This window comes from Acinonyx jubatus, chromosome B1 (genome assembly GCF_027475565.1).
Source record: "Acinonyx jubatus isolate Ajub_Pintada_27869175 chromosome B1, VMU_Ajub_asm_v1.0, whole genome shotgun sequence".
Classification (NCBI taxonomy): Eukaryota; Metazoa; Chordata; class Mammalia; order Carnivora; family Felidae; genus Acinonyx; species Acinonyx jubatus.
In genome coordinates, this window is record NC_069382.1 from 40,426,196 (window position 1) to 40,443,973 (window position 17,778).

The window sequence follows — 17,778 nt, forward strand, 5'->3', positions numbered from 1 at the left end:
CCCTCACCTCAGACCTGAAAAGCAGCTTGCCATAGTGAAGGGAAGATACCTCAGGACAGGGGTCTTCTGTTCTGCATATTATAAATAGCTTTGTGCCTCAAATCACTGACTGGGCATTGGTCTCCTCCCTAAACTGAGGGAATGGCTTAGGACTCATGGCTGTGTCAAAGGTTTTTACCAACTGAATGGTTCTGTATCTACTGGACTCTGTTTTCCCCCAGCCAGGGCTGTCTCTTTCACCACTTTGGAAGGGTTGGGAGCTCCTGGGTTAGATAAAGTATGCCTTATTCTCTGACCTGTGCACCTGCTGGGTGGCTTGGGGAGTCCAGAGAGGGAGAAGGTGGGGATCTGTCACCTCCTGTTCACCAGACTCCTCACCACCAGCTCCATGCCAGTCACATCTTCATTTTTTAAGTTTTATTTATTCAAGTAATCTCTACACCCAATGTGGGGCTTGAACTCATGACTCCAAGATCTAGAGTCACATGCCTTTCTGACTGAGCCAGGCAGGCATCCTGTCAGTCACATCTTTAAAACATGCATGCACTCTTTACATATGGGCTAGTTTCTTGCTAGGATGGCCAAACATTCTAGTTTGCCCAGGATGGTCCCGGTTTATTCCTGTTGTCCTGGCATAATGATCAATTATCTTCTTTCTGTCTCAAAAATGTCCTGGTTTGGAAGCTCACTTACATAGTTGGTCCTCCACCCCATGACCAGGGCATCTCTGTGGTGAAAACCCATTGAAACTTCATGGCATAGCAAGGAATTAACAAATTTTTTGGTTGGGAAATCCTGGTCAAATGCACACAGGATTAATAGACATTAAATTTGGTGGTTCCTGGGATTTCTGTGAAAATCTGCTTCCCCTCCTGAGGCAGCAGAACCTCTTACAAGGAACAGAGAGTAACCTCTGAACACCTGTCGATGAGCCAGAGTCACGAACTGTAGATTTTAAACATGTTATTTGACCAAATCTTTTCCTGATATGACTTACTTCTTTTTTGGAGAAACTTTTTTTTTCTGATTATAAAATACATGTTTATTGCATGAAACTTGGAAAATAGTGAAAAGCATATAAAGAGGTTTGACATCACCTATCTCCTCACCACCCAGAGACAGCTACTGTTAACATTTGGGATGTTTCTCTCCCCTGCACCATTGATGTGCACAATTGTGTGTAGTGACTTCTTTCCAGTTAATTCTTGATTGTAGGTATTTTCCATTCTGAAAATTACTTCACAGTTTTCCCCATTCTAGGCCCTTTAAAAGTGGAGACTCTTACTTACTGTTTCACTATATCAAATTAATATCACCTTAATTACTGGTACCATTCAAGAGTTTCAAAGGCACCTCTCTGTTAGGATTTCTTAGGGACAGTGTTCAGGATGAACTTGTTGGAGAACATTCTCTGCATGTTAAAGAGAAGAAATAGACCCAGAGGGCTGTGGTTGCCTGCTCAGGCCTCACTCGAGGTCTGCTTGTGCACAGGGACCTTTTCTGAGCACCACCTGTGCCGAAGGCGTTGCACAACAATGACCTTGCCTCCACCCCTTCTGGCAGAGTTAGTTTCCCTTCTGGTATTATTCACACACACTCATATTTGAGCTAGACTCCCTGGGATTAAATTCTGGTTCTGCCATTGACCCATTAACCATTCTGCCTCCCAATCAGCAAACTGCTTCTAATTAGAATATTTACCTCATAGGGTCGTTAGAGGCTTCATGGAGTTAATGTGTGTAGAATCACCTAGACCAGTGCCTGGCTCAGACAAGTGTTCAATAACTGTTGGCGATGGCTCTTGTTATTAGTGCTAAAGCAGAGGTTTGTGCAAATAATTCCAGTCTCTCTAGTGAGGCTGTGAACTTCAGGGCAGTGAGTGTGCTGTTGATGTCTCTTTATTCATTCGTATATCCAGTAAATGTTAGCTTGAGCTCTCTGATGTGTTAGGCATGACACTAGTCAATGAACAGAGATGAATGTGGTCCTTGCGCTGAACGCATTCATAGTGGGGATGTGGGCAGGTAAGGCACACTCATGGGTAATTATCATGCTATGCTGAATCATGGTTCACACAGGGAGGGCCATGAAGGTCAAAGCTGGACCGGGATGGGGAGGCTTCAGGGAGAAGATGGACTGTAGCTTGGCCAGAAGGATGGGTAGAAAAAGCATGAATTTTGCTTCAAGTACACCTCCTGCCTTTAGAGAGATCAGCTGAGAGAACAGTAAAGGGATAAGAGCTAAGGTGGGCCTGCCCCAGTTGCCACAGGCACTGGACTCACACCTTCTTCAGAGATATCCCAACCAAGTGTCCAGGGGCAGCCATGGGGTCAGGGTACACCCTAGGTCTCTTCTCCCATCTGTGAGATGGGATAGCATGAAGACCTGTCGGCGACCATGCTTGGAGTGTGTCAGATAATCTGGAGCCATCTTTAAAAAAAAATTATTTGCATATAGTAGACACACAGCATTATATTAGTTTTGGGCATACAACAGAGTGACACAGCTTCTCTATATGTTATGCTATGCTCACCACAAGTGTAGCTACCATCTGTCACCATACAGTGCTATTACACTATCATGGACTATATTTTGTCTGCTGTATCCTGGGGCTATCTTTCAGTTTAGACAACTTCGCAATGAGGGCTGGACTCTCAAGCCAATGTGTTCACTGTGGGCCTGGACTACTGTCAATTGAAGCGAGGTCCCCAGGTGATGTAAGCAGGTGAGGGCAGTGGTTACCATGTTGAGATAGAAGGTACTTTCCCTTGGTTGATTGGTGTTTCTATATTGGCTTTCAAGACAGAGAAAGGAAGTATGATGACTTAGAAAGATTGCCAGTGCTAAAAGGAAACTGAGGTTAATTGGTCCAGGTGGCCTCATGAAGACCCAGAGAAGTAAAGTGATTTACACAAGTTTATACAAAAAGTTAGTGATGGAGTCTGAACCAGAAGCTAGAGTCCTTTCCACTGAGATGTGCTGTCTCTTGCTACCAAAGCCTTTGTGTTTGCAAGACTCACCTCTGAAGATCGGGGCCCCAAAGACCTTGGTGATTCTGAAAATGGTGCTGGATCAGTTTGCTCAAGGTCAGCTGGGTCTCGGACATATCCATGTTGAACTTGTTGACCTCAGCCAGAACTTCCGTGAGTTTGGAGGGCATAGAGTATGTCGAGCCTCCAGGATATGCAAACACCAGCCAAGAAAGAATCCTCAGAATGCACTGCTGTGAACAACCAAGGTGACAAATCAAAGACCCCACCCTATCCTTACCCTTGAATCCTTTCAGACAAGAAGCATCAACATCACTTGGGAACTTTTCAGGAATACAGATTCTTGGGCCCCATCCTATTGCTACTAAATCAGAAACTGGCTCTGCAATCTGCAGAGTTTTTTTAAAAAAAACTTTTTTTAAAGGTTATTTATTTTGAGAGAGACACAGACAGCATGAGTGGGCGAGGAGCAGAGAGCAAAGTTTCCAAGCAAGCTCCGCACTGTCAACGCAGAGCCCAATGTGGGGCTCGAACCCATGAAACTGCAAGATTGTGACCAGAGCTGAAGCCAAGAGTTGGCCACGTAACCCACTGAGCCACCCAGGGGCCCCTAGCAATCTGCATTTTTAACAAGTCCTCTGTGATTCTGGTGACACCAAAGTTTGAGGAGCTTTCTCTTAAATATCTCTCAGAGCTGGGAAAAGCTCATGGCTTTTCAGACCCACTCCCATCTTTTTTATTCCAAGAGACCATTCCACACTCCAACTTGCCATTTAGGCAAACACGGCAGGCTGGAATGGAGAGGAATGGAAACCCAGTGACCTCGCGGCAGGAAAAACTGTTTGCCTTGGCAGGTTTGCATGGACTTGGAGCCAAGATTCAATCAATCCTAATGATTGACTGCATTTAAGCAATTCTCCCATTCTCCTCTGCCCCCTGCCTGGGGATGGCGAGGAGGGCTACAGGGCTTACTGGGAAGGAGAAGGGCCAAAGCCCCTCTTTGTCCCACTCTGAGGCCCTTGTCCCTGCTGCCACGGCTGCCAGTGCACACGTCTCCCCAAATAAAACCCCACCAGGCAACTCTTTGCTCTCAAAGTGGGGTTTTCATTTTGTACCATTAGCTTAAATCAGTGGGGATTTAACACAATCCATGAAACCAAGCAATTAGGCAGAGGGATTCCGGATAGCTGACATGGGTGCTGGTGTGCTGTGTGTGTGTTTCTGTGTGGGTGATGAGGAGGGTCCCGAAAGCTGCAGACTCTTCTCTCCTGCCTGCTGCCTCCACTCCCAACCTCCCCAAGACGTTTGGGGTCCAAAAACCAGGACAAATTCAAGTAAATAATTTGCCTCAAATAAGTCACTCAGGAGCATTTTCTACATCTGTTGTTTTCTTGTAATGAGAGAAAAAGAAAGCTGCTTTCAATCGTTGTGTTTGGTAATGTATGTCCTATAGTTAGGAAATGCATGTAAGTGTTCAGCATGTGGTTTGTGGTCAGGGGACAGAGTCTGAGTTGTTGTGACCAAGTGCAAGCCTCTTTCTTTGCTAAATGAATTAATGATGCCAAACACCGGCTCCTGCAGGAAACAGAGAGGTCTGTTAAGCCTCCATTGCAGGGTCTTTGTCAGTAGGACTTATTGGGTCAGCTTGCCCTGGTGTCCACACCCTCTACTGCATGTTGGAAGGAGGCTGTGGTTTTTCACAGCCAATCCCTTACCCAGTGCCGTTAACAAATCTCATCTGCACTATTGCACTTGCTGCCTTGGGGTCGTCCACCTGAGATATTTGTGAAAATGGGGCTGGGAAGTAGAAATCAGGTCCTTTCTGTCATTACTGCTTAGTGAAGTCTTGCTGTCTGAACAGGCTTTTCCATTTAGAGGAGGGGTGTAAGCCAAGCCCACCGGGCTGCTACATGGGGTGCCCATCTGTGGGCCTTCCCGATTCAAGAGGCTGGTAACAGGTCATGTTGTAAACAGTTTTCCAGTATTACCCCCTGCTCCTCAAACCATCTACTGGGATCTTCAGCCCTCTCCACAGGAGAAAGTAACCGAGGACAAAAAGCGAGTTACTAAGGAGTCAGGGTGTGTGGTCTGTTACCTGCCCCAGGATGATTTGTCATTGCCCAACTGCCCCTAGAATCTGCCAGGACCCCATGCACCCCCTTTGCTTTCTTACTTCCTGTTCAGAGGAACTGTGGAATACAGCAGAGAGCTCTGGGTGGAGCGGCAAGGAGCAGAGCTCTTATTCAAACAAAGCCCTTGAGAAGCCCTAACTAATGCCAAGCTCCCTCGGTTGAATGGAGAGTAGAGGACCTAGAAATGTAATCTTTGCATTTCTTTTAAGATCTCACAGTTTTGGGATTGATTTAGAGTTTATATACTTTTAAGTTCTTTACTAGACTATAAGCCTTTTTAAAGCTTAAGTTTTTTTGAGTCAAAATAAATGCAATTTAAAAAGTCATGGTATTGAAATGTTTCTAACAAAACCTCTGCCTGATGCCTTTCCCACCACTAATTCTTACAGCCCAAAGGGAATATTTTCCAACTAATTTAGCTACTTGTGATATTTAGCAAAATGGGGTCAGTAAATAATTTTTCATTTTAATTTTTAGTTATTACTGATCTTTTTTTATTGAAGACAAAGATTTATGTGTCTTACTTTTATTTCTGAATTTTAATTTTATTTTTCAGACATCATTTCTGAACTTTAATTTTTAGACATTATTTTTTGATTTTGTATTATTGAATAATTATTGATATTGTATTATTATTGAAGATAAAGATTTATCTGTCTTATATCTCCACTTCTCCCCATTTTTTATGGTAGAATTATATCACATTTTCAGTTAAATTAATACTCAATGATTAATTTATTACAATAAATAAATATGATCCGCAGCTGAGCCATGTACTATACTGCATTTGTATTTCCTTTCTTTTGTACCTTTTTTTTTTCCTTTGAGATAGCAAATGTCTCATTTTATTTTCCCAGTTCTTAATGTTTATAGTATGAATTCAGCCTCGAACTTTTCTGCAGGTAATTTGCCTGAGCCCTCTTTCCTCCTGTTTCAGTGTGGACTGATTGAGCTTCAGGCCTGCCACATGGTCATTCTGGAAAAATCATTTTAAGATTTCCATTGCTTTTATCAGATGTTAGATCTTTGGTTTCCTGAATCCTGTGTCTTGTTCTGCACTTTTGTAGAATGCATCATGGAGTACTTTCCCAAGAAAAGATCTCTGGAAGACAACTTTGTTCTAACGATCGAACTTCTGAAGATATCTTTATTCTGCACACATACACTGATTGATAGCTTGGCTCAATAGCTTGATAGTGTTGAATTGGGGAATTCTAAAGGCATTGATCCATTATCCTCCAGCTTCTAGGGTTGCTGTTGATAAATCCAATGCCATTCTGATTGCTGGATCCTTTGTATTTGATGTATAATCTCTTTTTCTCTAGAGGACTGTAAACATTCTCTTTATGTTGGTGTTTCTAAATGTCATGATTTGTTGAGCTGGGTAACTGTTAATCTGAGAACTCATGTTTATTTCTGGAAATTTTTGTGTATGATTTCTTTGGTATTTCTCTCATCTGTTTTCTTGGTTCTCTCTTGTTCTGTGTCATCTTCCTGTCTCCTGTTTCCCAACTCTTTGTCATTTTGTTTGGCTTCCCTGGAAACTGTTTTCAACCATGTCTTAAAGCACTTGTATAGCATTGTTATGTTTTAAATTTCCTAATACTCTTTGTTCTCTGAATGTTTCTTAGTTTCTTTCTTTTATTTAAAATTTTTTTAACGTTTATTTATATTTGAGAGATAGAGAGAGACAGAGCATGAGTTTGGGGGGGGGGAGGGGGGGGTGGAGAGAGGGAGACACAGAATCAGAAGCAGGCAGGCTCCAGGCACCGAGCTGTCAGCACAGAGCCCGACGTGAGGCTTGAACTCACAAACTTTGAGATCATGACTGGAGCCGAAGTCAGATGCCCAACCGACTGAGCCACACAGGCACCCTTCTGAATGTTTCTTCTAAAAATTTTGTGTTCTGCTTTTATGAATACAATGTCTTATCTAATATTATCTTCGTAAAAGGTTTGTGTCCCCTAAGTGGTCTCTGTTGTCTCTGAATTCTCTTTTTCTTGTTTAGTTTGTATGTTTTGGTCTCTGTTGTTCGCCCTTAGAGGCTTTGCTTAAATGCTTGCTGACCTTTGGCTGGCCATTCAAAGAGTGAAGCATTACATTGGAAGCTCTGTGTGTGCATGTATGACCTGTGATTTGTTGGGCCTCGTTTGAGAGTTTTGTTGGTAGGAGCGCTGTAGGTCTTTTCTTTAGGGCTACTAGTTTCTTTAGATAGAAACCCTTCACTCCTCTCTGGAGGATATAAATGCAGGGTTCTAAGACCTGAGGGACTCACCATTTATTGTGCAGACTTCACTTACTCCTTTGGACTCCGTGCAGTGCCTCGCCACCTTGCCCTTCCCTCGTGTCTGGTATGCCTAAGCCCAGAGTCTTCTGGTTCACACATTCTATTGGAATCAACCTTTTGGATGTTGCTGGAGTTGGTGAGGGGCTGTTACCAGATTTATGGCCCAAGCCTAGCGGACCTGAGTGTCCTTCTACAGACAACCAATTTTTATACTTAATACAGTTTTTTTAACTGTATTTCTGAGGTCAGAAATACCCAGTGGCCCCAATTCATGAGCATTTCTGGGTCTTACGGTGTGGACTGGCTTGTTTGTTACTGGCACCCCTATCTGTAAGCTGCTAAGCTTCAGTTTTTCTTCTCCCTGTCAAGCCAGGTTTCACCATCCATTTGCTTTCCATTATACTGCATGCTGATATGTTCTTGTTTTCTTGCATGTGTTTATAACTTTTTTTTTACTTTAATTTTAAACTGACTTCAGAATGGAATGGAAATGATTGTGTGGGCTCAATCTAATATGTTTGGCTAGAAGTAGCCAGTGGTAACTCTTCACAAACATTCCAGAAGCATGGTGGTTGCCAGTATGGCATACCTTTCCTTTTCACTTCCCAGTGGTTTTTAGCTCTTTGGAATTCATGCCCACCCCTTCGGATCAGGATCTGTGCCTTCCATAGGCCACCAGTGACCCCAAGTCACCAAGTTGAGTGATCTCACCTCACACTCATGCTTAAACTGCAGCATTTGGGATGGAGGAGCATGTCCTCTATTTGAAATGCCCTCCCCCTGTGCCTTCTGAGATACTTGGCCGCCTGGTTTTTCATCTGTGCCTCCGATTACTTTTACAATAACACGTCCTCTCTCCCTAATGATGGTGCTCGCTGAGGGCCCTCCTTCTCTCTTTTCCCTTCATTGTAATCAGCTGAGTCACGGATCTGGTTCCTAACTCAGCCCCTTTTCCAGTTTTTGCATCAAATCCTCCTTGCACTCCAGCAGCAATTCCACGTTATTGGTTGTATGAATGGCTGGCTCTCAGCCAAGGGTTGCCATACACCCCAGCACCCTGTTGAGGTAATTGGATTAATGGTGGCACCATTAGCATTAGAGGGCCAGGACGGAGAGGTGGTTTTGAAGAGAGTGTTGGTTTGCAATGGATGTAATAAGTTTCCTGTTCTCATTTTAGCCTCAGAAATATGGCCAAGCTTCATGGGGAAGCTACCAAAGAAGTATCATTTGGGAGCAAAAAATAGGGTTTCAGGTAACTAAAAGTGGGATGAAATTTAAATGTCTACCTGAACTTAAGGGATTATTTATTTTAATATTGATCAGAAAGACCCAGATGAACCCTAGTGGCAACCTTACCTGGGGTTTTCCAAGTTTCTGGGTCTCTGAATTCTTGCTGGCAGTGACCAACCAGCAAGGTGAGAGGTAGGAGTAATATTCTACTCTCAGAAGATGTGAAGTTGTTGCTAAAAAACACTAAGGTGTTTTGTTTATTTGTTTTGTTTTAGTTTGGGGTCCAGGTGTTACAGGTAGCCGAGATCAAGGGCCGGAGGTAGTTGTAGCATTTTTTCCCAGGGTGAGAAGGGCACACAATGAAGGAAGAGAAGACTGTGCACAGCATGGGGAATCCTAGAGATGAGGTTGGCTAGACCCCCAGCATTGACCCACATGGGCCCTCTGGATGGTAGTGCTGCAAGGCCAGCAGTCAGCACCGTATGCTTTACAGATGGAAAACTGAGATTCAGAGAGCAGAAACCAGATTTTGTGGTCACACAGTTAGAACCCAGGACCCAGTACTCTGTCTAGTGCCCCAGCTGCTGCCTCTTTGGCTTCTCCTCCCTGCCCACACCACCATTTGCATTGGAAACTGTGAACACAGTCTATGGGAGAATCTCTGGGGCTCAGGCACCCTCTGTGTAGTGGAGGCTGGGTAGGGGAAGAGGAAGTGGTGATCCGTTCCAGGCTGCACCAGGGCCAGCACCCACCCCTGTGTCAGAAGCCCCTGGATGTGGTATGGTGGGGGGCTGTGCGTATATCCACAAGGCACAGGGAAATCAACCTTGGCCGGCTAATCGCCTTTCCAAACATTGTTGGTAATCTGCATCCCTAAAATAAACCCTTAAAAGATGGAAAGATGTTAGTAATTTCTGGCCATATGTGCCTCCTCCTTCCTTACTCTCCCCACCTCAAAAAAGAAACTGAGCCAAATGGCAAGAAATAAAGAGTCTAATGCATAACACATTTCCATCATTTGATTTCCCCTCTCCCCTCGGTGTCCCCCCACCTATGTAAACTAAATTCCTTTACACGGTCATGGCAAAGGAACATTAATTTTTGATTTGAGTTGTGATTAAAAGCAACACAATCAAAAGAGTGAAATAGTTTCCACTGAAGCAATATCATTTTAAACCCAGTCATGGTATAGTAGGAAAGAGTGTGGTCTTTGGGGTTAAGTGTGGGTTTTAATTCTGATTCTATCTCTCTTACATACTGTGGCTTCGTGTTGTCATTACTTGACCTGAGTCCTTCTCCTTGATTGTGATAAATAATAATGATGCCTTCTTAGCATGAGTGCTGTGAGCATGAAATAAGGCACTGCACATAAGCAGCCTACCCTGTGCTCATCTGTGGAGTGCGGCACTCAAAAAATGATGGCTCACTTCTCTGCAGAAAAGAAGGTGCCCACACTGTCAGCTGGGGCATGCACTCATATCTGCTGTTGATGCATTCCAGCGCTTCTACAGCAATGCTTGGTTGCCAGCCTTAGGTTTTGGGAAGTAGCTTGGGATTCACCTAATACCTTGGGGCCACCTTATTTAAAGGGTCTCGTGAAAGGAGCAGAATTGTTCTTACTGCCTTCTCCTCCCCTCCCGTAGTATTCCTTTCTTTGATGAGTGGTTTCCCCCAGTCCTGTTTTCTCTGTTTTGCAGAGGGGAGGCCAAGATGGAAACTTGACTTTCCCTAGGCCTGGGCAGTGAGTCTCCTCCTCCTGGTTCCTTCTTGAACTCCACTGAGAACCTTCCTCCTGCAGCAAGCCACAGACCAGAACAGTTGAAGTCTTTTCCCAAGTGAACCACCAGGCACAAAGTTTGTAAGCCAACAAACTAACCCAAGTGTAGGCCTGTGTGGGCATGTCTGGGGTGAAGCCCTGGACAGGTAGTTTCTATGCTTTCTGTTTGCCACACTCCTGCCTGCTGGTCCCCATACACCCTGTCTGCAGTGGGGGTAGGAATAAAGCATAATCAGAAGCACTGGGCAGTGGCCGTTTTGGGTCAGGGAGAGCTTAAAGAAAGGAACTCACTGGGAAGCTGTGCTCAACTCACTTCCATGTGTGCTGGGAAGCCTGGACCAGCCTGAAAGGTCAAGGTTAATCCTCAGCAAGAGTCTTCTGCTGCTTAGTGCCCAGTTCCTGAACCTTCTGCTGCCCTTGGGAGTGAGGCGTTTCTTAAGGGATACCAGGCCTAGGGTATTATATGAGGTTAAGTAGACTGCAAAATCTGGAACTCCTTTTGTAAAGAAAAGAAAGCAGTGGGAGTGGGTTTAATTTACTGACTTTGACACATTCATTAAAGGTTTGTTCCTAGGATTTTCCCCTCTCCTTCTTATTCTTGGGTTAGCCAAGGGTGTGTTTTTTAATCAAGTAAATACTGAATAATAAAGCCTTTGCTACAGCAGTCTTTTTAAACCAGGAGAAACTCTTTTACCATTTTGTAAACGAAGTCGTTTTGAAATGTGGGTGAAACCAGGAAGTGAGTCTGAGCTCTTCTCCCCTATTTTCTTGATCCATTTCACCGGTCCTCTAAATATGGGGTTCATTATGAAGAATTTTGCTGCCATAGAGTCAGCATGGACTGCATGGTGATTAAAAGTGCACATTTAAGACATGGGTTTAAATTGAGGATTAGAAACTTTGGCCAAGTTAACTTAACCCCCTACACCACACTTTTCTCATCTATTAAATGGGGAAAATAATTATACCTTCCTCATGGAGTTGTTAGGTTTAATTGAGGAAATTCATGGAAAATACTTAGCACACTTCCTGGCATGCCATATGCTCTCATAATTGTTAACTACTGTTATTCTGTTCACATTCAAGCCTTTCCTCATGGAGCCTGGGTGGGAGTTTCAAGTCATGAAAAAGAGGAGGCTTGCTAATTTTGAAGTTAGAAGAATTCAGAGGATGCACAAATTATCTGGTGACTAGCATCTAGAAAATGACTTTCATCTCCTTTGGTAAATATCTGGGCTGGCCAACCTGAGAGGGGAGTTGAGTGTCACAGTGGCACCATATTTTTAGTGCATTTACATCTTAGAGAATGCCTCCACGCATCGCTTCTCGGCCTTTTGGCTAAGATCAAGTGCAGAATGCCTCCACGCAAATTTAATCATCTTCACTAAATTTCCTGTCCATACATTCACATTAAAATAATGTTAACTCAGGGTCTGTAGAGACAAGGAAAAGATAAGGCGGACACGGTGGATGGGCTCTTTCCTTTCCTGCAGATAGCGGTGCTGAGGAAGGGAAGCCCTTGTCCTGTATTAGACTCAGAGATCATCACGTGGATTTATCTGTCAAGACTTCACCAGGACTTGCTCTATCTGTCAAGAGCTCAAAGCAGAGTTTGATTCTGTGTGGGTCTACCCAGTGGAAAGAAGCATTAGTGGCACCCGTTAGTAGTTGCTTTGTGGTTGACAGAACATCAGCAGTACCTGCTGTCAGAACTCCCTAGAGGCACAGTGGTAGGGACTATGATTTCTCCGATGCAGAAGTTGGACGCTGATTTGATGCACTCAAGCATGACCATTTGATGTGCTGTTTAATTTCTCTATTGCCGCATGTGCACACATAGATTTTGTCAGTCTTGTTTATAGGATCCAACTTTTGAGGAATTTTAGGTCCCGTGGATGTTAAAAAACTAAACCAATGGCTTTCTCTTAAAAAAAAAACAACCTCCGGGTAAAATTTTTCTTTGAATCTTGAGGTCTATAGCTTTAGATTATGTGGATTATATTCAATTATATGATTCCCTTCTTCTCTTAAAGCACTGTAGGATATTTTGAGTCACTGAATTTTAAAAAAGAGAAATATCATTTGGTTCTGAAAATTTACTTGAGAATCTCATGGTGTCCCAGGGCAACTACTGAGTTACCATTAGACACCACAAAACTAGGGGGCAGACTCAGAACATGAAAATTAACTGAGACCTTGGTTCTTACCTATAAAACTGCCTCTTTCGTTGACTTGCCAGTTGCCTTTCATTTCATCTCCCCCTTGAGCCATAAGTTCAGGTTATTGTTTCAGATGGAAAGCTGGGTTCTAAAATGCTTTTTCTCCCTCCTTCTCTCCTCTTCCCCAACCTTGCCTGCACCGTCTCTAGCGCTGAGGATGAAAATAAAAGAAGTGAAAAAAGAAAATGGCGACAAAAAGATTGTCCCCAAGAAGAAGAAGCCTCTGAAGCTTGGACCCATCAAGAAGAAGGAACTGAAGAAGCTTGTCCTATACCTGAAGAATGGGGCTGACTGCCCCTGCCACCAGCTGGACAACCTGAGCCACCATTTTCTCATCATGGGCCGGAAGGTGAAGAGCCAGTACTTGCTGACGGCAATCCACAAGTGGGACAAGAAAAACAAGGAATTCAAAAACTTCATGAAGAAAATGAAAAATCATGAATGCCCCACTTTTCAATCAGTCTTTAAGTGATTCTCCCTGGGTGGGTGGGGAGGGAGCTGTGGGTTGGGGTGAGGGGTGGGGCTGAGCATACAACCCTAGTGCCTGGAGGTCTGTGCTCACTGCCCCTTCGGTTGGTAGAGGACATTGTAATCCAGCTGGCTTTGCTCTGGCAGCTTTCCCACTCCTTCCCCTCCATAGCCACGCTCTAGACCCCAGTACCGCCAGTATTTAAAGCCGCATACCCAGGTAAGGAAAACCATTTAGATTAGGAAGTCTTTTAGGATCTACAGTGTGGAACAGCACATCGCTGAGGAAAAGTAGGTGCAAACCATTTCAACCAGAGACAGCCACTAAAAAAGAAAATTTTGCCAGTAAAAAACAAACCCCCCAACCAAAAAGCATTGGGAAAAAAGTGAGAGACAGCAGCAAAAAAACTAAGTTCTGCAACTTTCTTTGTGTGGTCACAAATTGCTTGTGGATCTATTAGCTAATCCATGCCTTTGATGTGCTGCTTTCAGTTCCAGAAACTTCTGTCTCTGTCCACCTTATGCAGAAACAAACACACACCACACTTACAACTGAAGATAAATGCCAGAAAATTAAGTGCAGGGAAGAAAAGCACCAGGACAGTATGTAATGGTAAAAACACAGGGAGGTCATCTCTGCTCTGCCTCTCCACGTGATTGTCTTTTGATCTGAATCAGCTAGTCTCAGGTGCCATGGAAGTGGCAGTGAACATCAGCCTTGGTGCGTGATCTAGCCTCCAGACATGTGGAGGGCAGCATGTGCCTGCCTTTGTGTGAGGAAAAGGAAACACCGTGGGCACCAAACCCATGGCATGAGAGGGACGATGATTTTCAGACTGAGAAGGCAATGGTTAGTGGTTTTCAAAGAACATAAAGAGAAAACAAAGAAAAAAATATTAGGAACAGCCCAGCAAATTGCGAGTCAGTGTGAATTGTAATTGGTTGAAGAGCTTAGTGTTCTGATTTCATCCGTTTGCTCATTTCACTTTTGTTTCTGTTTTTATTTCTGTTTTGTTGTTTTTTTTTTTAGAGAACAACAACAAAAACTGTGTTTACTTTTCAATGTTTAAAAAAAAGTCAACATTAACATTTGAAAGACGTACTGGGCTGAGGGTCTTTCGATGCATTTGAGGCTACTTTCTAGCAGAGCTGCTCTCTCACGGGGCATTTGGGGTGGGAAGTGGATTTGCCTGAGAGCAAACCTTGTGGTCCTCTTTCCTGAGGAGTTCTGGGTTGTCCTGGCCCCAACACAGTGCCGGTCAGAACTCACAGTGCTTCCCATGCCTTTATTTCCTGTGAAGAAGTGGATTCCCTTAAACTTGATTGCCTATAGATCAAAGAAATTCAGAACAGCCAGATTGCCTGTCCTCCTTGTACTTAAAAAAATTTTTTTTTTAAAAATTTCTGCAGAGGGAGAGTTAAGTCAAAAATGTCTCCATCTAAGGAGAGAGTTTCAAAGACAACACACATCTCTACAGGTTTCCCTGAGTGCCCGAAGATGTTTCTTAAAACCCTTGTGTTTAATAAGTGATGTACATAAGCTCATTCACAGAAGCAACTTTACTCCTCCTGTTCAGTGTAAGGAAGCCATTCTAAGCAATTAATGTGAATTTGTTCCTCAAGCCTGATTCTTAATTCTCTGTAACACCTGAAGATGGTGAACTAGTGGTTGTCCCTCCGGATGAATGTTTATACCCAATCCAGAAGCTGCAGTGAGGCTGGGAAGTGTCACTCCCATGGCCCTGGACTGACACAGAAACAGTGGAAGATTCTGTTAACTTCTGAAGACTCCAGTCTGAAAATTAGCATACCAACTCATTACCTACCTGAGGGTGATCCTGATATAATTAACCTCTCACCATTAGTGATCTTATTATTTTAACACTTTTGTTTTTTGATTCTCTCTGACCTTTAATCATAAAGTGTTGGGGATCTTAAGTGATTTGCCTGTAATTTTGGATGATTTTCTTTTAAATGTGTATATACATTAGTTAATTAGAAATATTCTACTTTACTATTGTTAACTGAAATTCAGAACAATTTCATGAGTGCATGGATCTGGGCTTTAGTTTTGGTTGATTAACTCATGAGTTCATTGCTTATATGTATCTGCTCATTTTGACAGAGCATCATGCAACAGGCTTCTGCCCAAAGCTGGGCCTTGGGAAGAGTTTTGTGTGGGGTATTAGCTGTTACAGCAGAAAGAGTACGGAAGATTAGGCGGCCGTGCTGCGCAGCTGTCTACATGGGAATCCTCAGACAGGAAGTGACATTTTCAGAATGAGTTCAAAATAAATTGGAAATGTGAACTGCAGCTGCACGTTTTACCCCAACCATATGGTCCCAGGACTTTTGAATTTGACTGTGGATTTGAGATACACACTCTTTGTCTACAACACACCAGCAATTTGAGGATGCAAAAGGAGGCTGTGGGCTCAAAACTGCCTTCTTATCACAAACCTTTGTTGAGAAACAACAAACCATTGGTAGAACAGAACCAGTGTATAGACTATTGGCTTGGTCATCGGTTTCTAAAAGAGGAGGTCTGTATGTGATTTATAACTATTGCTAGTTCAAAGGTCATATTTGTAAAGGTGAGAAGTAATCCTGCTGGGTAGGATCCTGTGAAGTCATGGCAGAGCTCAGTTTAGTCTTCAAAGATAACTAGTTCTCTCAGAAGATAGAAAGTGAGAACCCCAAGAACACTTCACCTTTAGAATATCCCATGTGACACTTGGCTCCTGGTCCTGGTGCATTAGCACCAAGGGCTTTTGGAGGCAGAATCCTGTCAGAGCTCCAGTTTTCACTTGGATGTGTTGATTGCAGACCCCCATGCTCAGAGCTAGAATGTATATTTCTCATCAGACTCCAATTAAATCGTTGCTCTGTTGCAACTCCACAGCTGTCTCTGAAGTGCACCTTTGGGTAACTCCCACAGAATAATGTAGTGGCCATTCCGATCTGTCACCAGCGGATACATAGGGCACAGGTGAAATTCCCGTTTCCCCTAGTCCCCTCACATAGAGTCTAAATCTTTTACAAAAGCTTTGAATACTGTGAAAATGTTTTACATTCCATTTCATTTGTGTTGTTGTTTTAACTGCATTTTACCAGATGTTTTGATGTTATCACTTATGTTAATAGTAATTCCCGTATGTGTTCATTTTACTTTCATGCTTTTCCTGCCATGTATCAATATTCACTTGACTAAAATCACTCAATTAATCAATGATAATGTGAGTTGTGTCTTTCCCCCCACCGTCCCCAGTGATAGACCACTCACTCTCTTCCACTGCACATACATCCCCCTGCTTGAGTTTCTTCAGTGATGTTTTCTTGTCCTGGTTTTACAACTTGCAAATGATAACTGGGCCTGGGTAGGCTGGAGGAGCACCTGGGCGGCACTGCCTGATACCTTCACCCCCATCCCACAGTGATCACCTGCTCCTGTGAATAACTTCCAGAAGTGTTTCTCCCAGCTGTGTGTGTTTCAGACCAGAGAAAAGGTTAAATACTTGTTCTACAAAGACTGTGTTTTCAATGCTGCTGTTCTTTTCCATGTTTTTGGTTTCAGATGCCTTTTCCCTTCAGCTAATTCTGGTTAAAATTACCAACTAAAATTTGAAAACTCTCTGGGATCTGGGGTCTTAGACCCACACAAGATCTTAGAGGGAACCATGTCCAACTGTTTAATATACAGATGGAGAAGGTGATAGGGGAAGATGGCTGGGGTTTCATAAGGAGTTTGGGGATCCCAGGTCAATGGTGTTGCTAGAACCAGAACCCAGGGCTCCTACGGGCTAGACATGTGGGAACGACATCTCAGTTACTGTCCAGCTTCTCTTTGGACCCCAAGTGTGGCACTTACTGAGCCCAAGCTGTTTCATATTAGGTTATATGCCTGTTGCCCAAGGGATTCCTCAGGGTGACTTTTAATTCTGTAAGCAATTACGGTGACAACTTCATTTGATGTCATTGCCTGATTAACAGGGCACTTCCAAACCTCAGACAACTGGCAATTTTACCCAGAAGTGAGCAAATACTGCTGGGTCACCCAAAACCACACCTAAGCGCAAAGACACCATTTCTCAGGCATGGTAGGAGGACTTAGGAAAATTCCATTAAAGTTGTGCTCTAGTATCTAAAGATCTTCCCATACGAATGTACATGACTGGTGAACTAGTGATATGCTAGCCAGGTCAAGGCCAATATTGGCATTTTTCCTTTGTATTCCCTGTGGTTAATGAAAAGGAAAATCTCTTTTAGGTTGGGTAGCATGTCTTTGTGACCCCGCTGAAGCCCCATCACTGTGACCCATGATTTCCCACTGCTGTTTTGAATTTTTTTTAACATATCAGCAAAAAGATGCTGAAGTATGTACAAAGGCATCTTGGCTTGTGCTGCTGGAGTCACCCTGGAGTGTGGGGTACCCAAGGGTCAGGACTACTTGAGCCTTGTGCCTAAGACATGCTGCTAGCACCAAGATTGGCAGCCTTGACCTCAACTCTGTAACATCCACATCTCTTCAGGGAATTGTACAGGTGCTCTCCTACTCAGGGGCAGAAAGAGATGAAGGGTCACAATGTTATCCAAGTTAGGTTGCTCTTACTTCTTAAGTTATTTATTTATTTATTTGTTTATTTATTTATTTATTTATTTATTGAGAGAGAGCACA

The 17,778-nt window shown here is 43.4% G+C and overlaps 1 protein-coding gene across 1 annotated transcript in view; it reads left to right on the plus strand.

The window, feature by feature from the left end:
• Positions 1-16,338, plus strand: part of SFRP1 (secreted frizzled related protein 1) — a 43,572-nt gene extending 27,234 nt beyond the window's left edge. The window contains exon 3 of the mRNA XM_027071150.2: positions 12,785-16,338. Coding sequence (XP_026926951.1) covers positions 12,785-13,107 — 323 coding nt within the window. The 3' untranslated portion in view covers positions 13,108-16,338. The remainder of the gene's footprint in view (positions 1-12,784) is intronic.
• Positions 16,339-17,778: the final 1,440 nt, after the last annotated feature.